A 7648-nucleotide genomic window follows, 5' to 3' on the forward strand; every position below is an offset into this window, starting at 1 on the left:
TGTTCAGGGTGTGAACTGGTGCCCTGCTGTGTGCTGCTGATGGGCAGACATTTTGCTCCAGATAGCTCAAGAGGCAAGCACCAATAATATCGGCTCTTACACAGGAGGATGCTAGGATACAGCTGGGGGTGGGACTTGGAGGGGCTCAGTTCCTAGTGTTGTCCGAGTCCCTGCTTTCTTTGTTTCTAACCTGTAGTGCACAAACATCTGCCCAGCGGGCTGTGGATGTGTTCTGAGCAAGCCATGTGAGTCCGTTCCGGGTCATGGAAGATGCTCTAGACTGGGGACTCTGGCCTTTCCCACCTCCAGCAGCTGGGCTTGGAAGGCTACAGAACCCACAGCCTGGGGAGAGTGGAGGTAGCGGGAAGTACTGTCCTCTTTCTTCCCACCTTCCATTCCTCTTTCCCTCTTTGCTCTGCTCTCTTCTTGCCTCTGTGCTGGCTGGGCTTCAGGGCTGCTTCTGCCCACTCTTCTCCTGTATCTCTGCTTCTCTAAGCTCTCCTCCTCTCCCATCTGAGCCCCTCCCCACCCCCTACATGGTCACGTGGGGGCAGCGGCGGATTTAAGCTTAATCTGCCGGCGGCGCTCAGCCCAGAAGCCTGGCATTGTTAGTGTGTTGTTAGTAGCTGAGCTGATCTTGGTACTTTGGGGAGGGGGGCTGTGGGATACCCACAGACCACCCCCTCCATGAACCTAGGGCTGGCAGAATCCCTGCAGCCTCAACTGGCATTGGAGATTGTGATCCAGGTGGGTCCTGAGTGCTGTGTCTACCCTGTCTAGAGCACAGAGCAGGATAACTGACCTACCAGGAGCAGTGAGAGGTGGGGGAGCCGAGGGAGGTATGGCGCTGGTATACACTAGCCGCAATTTGCAGCTCCCAGGGGCTGCATAGGCCAACTGCTAGGATTCCCTAATCCTAGTACACAGTAGTGGGGGGAAGGGCCTCTCATGGATTTTAGGGATTACTGGTCTCTGGCACAGCTAGATCCTCCTTACCTATGGTAGGAACTGGGCTGACACCCCCCCCCCCACACACACACACAGCCTGTGCTGCCTCCAGTGTGGTGTCTGAGTTACTGTTTGGCTTGGTTTACCTGAAGGGTCCTGCCTAGAGCACAGACCTAGGTGAGACTCCCAGCAGGAGCTCTTTTCAGTTTACCCTTCAGGCATCAGCTTCATCTCCTGAGTTCTCTAGGACTTGGGCCATAGGACTTGTCCAAACACTGTCCTCCCACAGACTCTGGAGAGCTGTAGCCTGAGACCAGACCAAGAGAAGAGCCTGAGTGTGCAGAACCCAGCCCAGGACTCCCAGAGTGCCATCCTGCCAGTCTGTATCAGGGAGATCATCACTCGCAACCTTTCTCAGCCTGAGAGCCCAGGTGCCACTCCCTACCCTGTCTAGGGTTCCTTCTCTCACTGTCTTCCTCATTAGCAGTAGATAGATAGTGCGCTCTCTCTCTCTCTCTCTCTCTCTCTCTCTCTCTCTCTCTCTCTCTCTCTCTCTGTGTGTGTGTGTGTGTGTGGCACATGCACAATGTGCAGATGTGTTTCCTATGAGCACAAGAACATCAAAGGAGGACACTGGGTTCCTGTAGTATCACTCTCCACCTATTCCAGCAGGGTCTCTCACTCAGCCTGAAGCTAGGCTGGCAGCCAGTAAATCCTGCTGATTCTCCTGTCTCTTCCCCACATAGCTCTTGGATTACAGGTACTTGAGCGGCCGAACCCAGCTTTGTGCATGGGTGCTGGGATTTGAACTTAGATATTCAATCTTGTGTAGTAAGTGCTCTTATGGACTGAGCCATGTCCCCAGTCCTCTCCCTACTTCTTGAATACACATAGGGGGTTGGCACAGCTCTGTGATGGATGGATCTACTTCACAGAGGAGGAAATGGAGGCTGAGATGCAATGTACCCAGACTTATTTTATTTATTCCCCATGTGGCACAGCTAGAGGAGAAGGTGGGGCAAACCCTCCCTGCTCCCTGCTTCAGATTTGAACACCAAATACTGTATTTCCTCTCAGGGATGGTGTGAGCTGTCTGAGGCTGAGATTACATGGGGAGGCAACTCAGTTCAGAACAAGTTCCTGCAAAGGCCTGATGGCTTGTGCACAAAAGCTGATGGCCGCAGTTGGTCCTGGTATGTGGCATGCATGACCTGATTATGTAGCCTGCCTGAGTGCCTGGCCTTGAGGTTAGCCAGTTAGTAGGTGGTGTGGGGCACTGGCAGCTGTTTTGCTGATGATTTTTGGGTCGCTGCTACAATCTGGTTTTGATTCCAGGTCAGGGTTGAGCTATCTCCTTGAGTGGAACAGGGATGCTGAGACTCCCCAGAATAGGGGAGACTTAACAAACCACCCCAAAACTAGAAGGCCTGCAGTGTGTGTCCATGTTTTCAGGGTCAAAGTAGAGCACACAGGGAGGGGTGTTCTGCTCTGGCCTTTATTTCTCTCTGCTTCCTCTTCCCAAGCTAACCTCTACTGTCTTAAACTCTGGGTATGAGAAACTAGGCATGATGGAACTCATCTAAAATCTAGCACTAGAGGGGCAGAGGGTTCCACGGCAGCCTAGGCTGCGTAGGCTGTGTTACTTCAAAAAACAAGAAAATAAAGCAAAGTTATGAGAAGCCCTGACTTCGAGTAAGGCTTGACCACTTTCCTGGCATGATTGGATCACTGTTCTACCCATTTAACAGATGAATAAAATTGAGGTCCTGAGGAGAATAGTCCTCAGAAAAGGAGGGAGCAAGAATTCAGAGCTTCGGCTGGGTAATGGTGGCACACGCCTTTAATCCCAGCACTTGGGAAGCAGAGACAGGCGGATCTCCGTGAGTTCGAAGCCAGCCTGGTCTACCAAGTGAGTTCCAGGACAGGCTCCAAAGCTACAGAGAAACCCTGTCTCAGAAAAAAAAAATCAGAGCTTCATGTCCCCAGCCTGGGTATAGGAAAACTTTCTCTTGACTCCTAGCTAGAGCCTTCCTCCTGCATGTTCTGGGGAAGTGGCCACACTGGCTGTAGTTGTTTCTATACAACTCTAGCTCTTGATGTCTCTTGCTAACCTTCCCGTTCCTCAGCTCTCTTGGACCCCAGGTGCTGCAGCCACATACACACACACAGGGTCCTCCCAGGGCTCTGGCCCATCATCTTGTCCCAGAAATGAGTAGAACACCCACTGGGGTTGGTGCCCCTCCGCACTAGACAGAAATCAACCTCAGCTCCTTGTCCCTGGTCAGCCCCTCTCCAGGTCCCAGAGATGGCTTCCCTGCTGTCACTGCAGGAGGAGAACCAGCTGCTGCAGCAGGAGCTGTCTCGTGTGGAGGACCTGCTGGCCCAGAGTCGTGCTGAGCGTGATGAACTTGCTATCAAGTACAATGCCGTCAGTGAGAGGGTGGGTGCTCCTGGGGCCAGACTTGGGTGGGTAGGGGGATGTCCTGACCAGGCCCACTGACCATGTAAGGATGGGCATCTGGTTCAGACTGTAGCTGTGCCAGCTGGAATGGCCATGAGCTCCTGGTGCCCTGGGGGAGCTGATGGTGGAAGGTTGAGAGGAGTTGAGTGAAGGATGAAGTGTGAGTGCAGATGATGAGGACAATGGTTCTAATAGTAGCCACCATGGGCCGAGTGTGGTGGTGCACACCTTTAATCCCAGCACTCAGGAGGCAGGGCAAGTGGATCTCAGTGAGTTTGAGGCCAGCCTGGTCAAAGCGAGTTCCAGAACAGCCAGGGATACACAGAGAAACCTGTCTTGGAAAACAGACAAACTAAATAAAAAGATAGCTACCATTTATGGAATGCCTACTATATTCCAAAAATATGCTGTATTATATTTAGTATATCAAAGTTTGTAGCATTATAATAACCATTTAACCTAGGAGAAATATCCATTTATCCTAGAGGAGAGAGAGAGAAAGCCCCATGCCTTGTGACACACAGCCAGTTAAGACTTCCAGTGTCCTGGCTCCCAGGCTAGGACTATATATTGCCTTTGTTTGGGGGCTGTGCAGAGAGCCTGCCAGCTCCTGTAGCATCCACTGTGTGCTAGTGGGAAGCCCTGTCTGTATGGAGCCCTGTGTGTTGTCTTGTGTGTGTTCTGTACTGAATTCTGTACACCCTCTTGTTATGGAGTGTGCCCATGTCTTGGTACTGCCTGCTCAGACAAGCCTCTGACTTGTTGGGGCTTGCCAAGTAGCCAAGTGGGGGCCCTCTTGTGGTCCCCTAGCTTTGAGAACACTACAGAATTCATTTCTTGGAGTCTGCAGGGGGTTCAGAGACAGGGTGGCAGGAGTACTAGGTTGGTACTGTTGAAGCGCCAGAATCAGCCTCCTGCTGGTTAGACCCTTCTTGGCCCAGGGTACAGTGCCAGTCCCCTGGGGACTGCCTCTCAGGTGCCAGTTTCAACAACTGAAGCTCACACCGCTCCCTGATTGACAAGGAAGGGAAGGAGAGGTGGGTGAGACATAGCTATTGGGGGGGGGCGTCTGTAGTAGGGGCTGAGGAGTTGTGCCCTCATATATTGGCACAAATTGCCTGGATTTTTTAATTGTTCTGTGTCTGAGAGAGTTTGGGTGAGAATCTACCTGGAGGCAGAGATTGAATAAAAAATGACCTTGAAGGCCTTTCATGAAGGGGGAGGGTCCTGAGTGGATAAGAACCCAGAGATCACCTTATTACAGATGGAGAAACTGAAGTCCACAGAGGAGCATGCTAGACCCAAGGTCAGTGGTAAAGCTGGACAGGGACCACTGGTCCAGGGATATGGATGTGGTTGTATGACACATTCCCTGATACTCACTTCAACCTGTGCCTGCAGGTGACAGGTGCCCTGTGGCCACACTGGCAAGGTAGACTAGGTTGGGGACATTTAGGTGAAGTTGTTCTCATCCTTCAAACCCCACATCCTCCCTGGGGTAGGGAGTTGAACAAGTCAGGATTCATGCTCTGTTCTTTGGATGTCCTGTGGAGAAACTGAGGCAGGATTACCAGAGGCTACCTCCTGAGTATAGTGTACCTCAGTATTCCCAAGAAACAGGGGTAGGGCGAGGTAGGTGGGAAAGAGGCAGTGGCATTATCCCGTGGCTCTAAAGAACAGATTCCCTGAGTTTCCTCAGTGTCCATGGCAACCTGGGCTTAGTCATTAATGGGGCAGGAGAGCAGCAGTTGCTAAGGGAGACAATAAACTACTTTCATCCGTTCTTGTGGCAGCCTCCTTTCTATTGAAATTGCAAGTCACACTGAAAGGCTATTTTGTAGAGGGCAGAGTTGTGGAGAGAGGTGAGGTATGGCCTGCAGTAGCTGGCACTAAGCACTGGGGAAACGGGTGGAGTCCCTAGTAACTGGCCAGAGCCCCTCCACACCAGGAGCCAATAGCACTGGGGTCACTCGAATGTACAAAGCACACACAATGCAAGCCACAAATCGACCCCACATAGAACACAGAACATAGAAACAAACCCATCCTATGGATACACTCAGACTCATGGTCTATATGTAACCAGACACCACACTGTCCTGCCCTGGCACAGAGCAACACCCTGGTGGACAATCCCACTACCTCTGCATATAGTAACCAACCGCACAGTGCACTATATGCATCCCCTGGCTGCACACAGACAGCAAAAGGACAGAAGCCAGCAAGGGCCAACCGTCAGCCCACAAAGGCACTCACACATGCACTAGTCACTGCCATTACCTGTGACCCAAGGAGCCTAGACTCTTCCCCAGGCCCCCAATTTACATCATGCCCACACCTCCCTGGCATGCACAGACACACAAGCACATGTCCTGGTACATACAGATGGGCATAATGCCTGCACCACCCCATAGACCATGTCCAGATGCACCCAGTGCATTCAGAGCATGCGGGGTTCCGAGTGGAGACATGGCTAACCACAACCCACTCTGATGCATGGGCTATGTGACATGTAGGCTCTGTTCACCTCTCTGCTTGCTTGGGCTTTATGTAGCCATTTGCCACAGACTCAGAGAATGTTCCTATTGCCACTCCCTTAGCAACCTTAGCCTGTGTTCTTCAATTCACAGTACAGCCCCCATGCGGCTGTGCTGACTCCTCCCTGCTGGTGTCATCCCAATCGGCACAGTCGCACTATCCACCAGCATTGCTGAGAGTGGCTCTCAGAGCAGATTCCAAGTACACTAAGCTAGTGCAGTTCTGGAGTGCCACTGATCTGGCCTGGACCCCAGGTTAGTGTGGGTAAGAAAAGTCTCCCCTCCTGTTGGCTTCCCTATGACTGGTAGTCCTACACGTGTGTGTGTGTGTGTGTGTGTGTTTGAGGACCTTGCTGGTCAGCCTGGGTGCTTGGGAGATGGATGGTAAGTGTGCGTTGACATCAGTCAGCTAGACTGGAATCATCCATTGGTTGTCCTCAGACCCTGTGTGTTCATGACCTTAAGTCAGTCCTTCCTCCCTCAACCTGTTTCCCAGACAGCCAGAAGCTGAGGAACCCTAGGAAAAGTAGCCAGGACAACCAGGCACCTGAACAGGGTTGAGAGGGCTATTGGACAGGCCTCCTCTGTGTGCCCATAGGGTCTGAGGGTGGCACACTACACAATACCTGGAGAGGAGGAAGCTGGACGGGAGAGGGTCCTGTGAGGTGAGGGAGAGGACAGGGTAAGAGGGAGCAAAGCAGTGCTAGATGGGTACATCCAGATCTGAAGGCTGTGTGTTATGTATCACCCTGGGACCTCTGAGACTGCCTTTGTGCACTTTGTGTGCTCTCGGTAAGCTCGGATCTTACGCTTAGTGACACATTTATTCTGAATAGATTCACTGTGCACTCGTGTTGTTAGTCTCGATATTCCCTGGGTATGAGTCAGGACACCCCATAGTCAGTGTCCTATATATTCAAATCCAATAGGGAACAAAAATCCAGGCTTTCCTGAGCTTGCTTTGGGAAGCGAAGAGGGTTGGGGAGACAAGGCAGCAGACTAAGGCATAAGCTATAATGGGGTAGGCTCAGTGTTCTGAAGGGATGACAGGAATACATGGAGCAGGGTGGCTACTTCTGCGGTCTGCCTCCAGGTACCTGCACATGTACATGCCTGCCTCTTCTGTGTGCCTGTGTGCCCATACCTGCTCTATCTGTATGCCCATGCCCACCCCACATATATTTCCATGTCTGCATTGTGTGCCTGTGTCTGTCTTGTGTATTCAAGCACATCCCATCTGTGTGCCCATTCCTGTCCTGTGTGTCCAAGCATGTCCTGTCTGTGTACCCATCCCTGTCTTGTGTGTCTGAGCATGTTCCATCTATGTGCCCATTCCTGCCCTGTTTGACCAAGCATGTCCCATCTATGTGGCCATGCCCACCCCCACATATATTATAAGGTACTGTGTGCCTGTCCTGTGTATCCAAGTATGTCCTATCTATGTGCCCATTCCTGCCCCATCTAAGTGACCAAGCATGCTCCATCTGTGTGCCCATTTCTGCCCTATCTTAAATGTCCAAGCATGTTCCACTTATGTACCCATGCCTGCCCTGTGTATCCAAGCATGTCCTGTCTTTGTGCCCATGCCTGCTTTGTCTAAGTGTCCAAGCATGCCCCATCTGAGTGCCCATGCCTGCCCTGTCTGAGTGTCCAAGCATGTCCCATCTGAGTGCCCATGCCTGCCCTGTCTGAGTGTCCAAGC

The 7648-nt window shown here is 51.9% G+C and overlaps 1 protein-coding gene across 5 annotated transcripts in view; it reads left to right on the forward strand.

Annotated features, from left to right (window-relative positions):
* The first annotated feature begins 282 nt into the window (after positions 1–282).
* Positions 283–7648, forward strand: part of Crocc (ciliary rootlet coiled-coil, rootletin) — a 42142-nt gene continuing 34776 nt past the window's right edge. The window contains exons 1-3 of one of the 5 annotated variants that reach the window (XM_026781857.1): positions 283–357; positions 1238–1379; positions 3234–3388. In XM_026781857.1, coding sequence (XP_026637658.1) covers positions 3254–3388 — 135 coding nt within the window. In that variant the 5' untranslated portion in view covers positions 283–357; positions 1238–1379; positions 3234–3253. Of the gene's footprint in view, positions 358–568; positions 748–1237; positions 1380–2025; positions 2142–2835; positions 2858–3233; positions 3389–7648 lie in introns of those variants that run through there. The other 4 variants (XM_005352913.2, XM_026781856.1, XM_026781854.1 and 1 more) reach the window with 4 other exon arrangements.

The sequence above is a fragment of the Microtus ochrogaster genome, chromosome 10 (genome assembly GCF_000317375.1).
Source record: "Microtus ochrogaster isolate Prairie Vole_2 chromosome 10, MicOch1.0, whole genome shotgun sequence".
NCBI lineage: Eukaryota > Metazoa > Chordata > Mammalia > Rodentia > Cricetidae > Microtus > Microtus ochrogaster.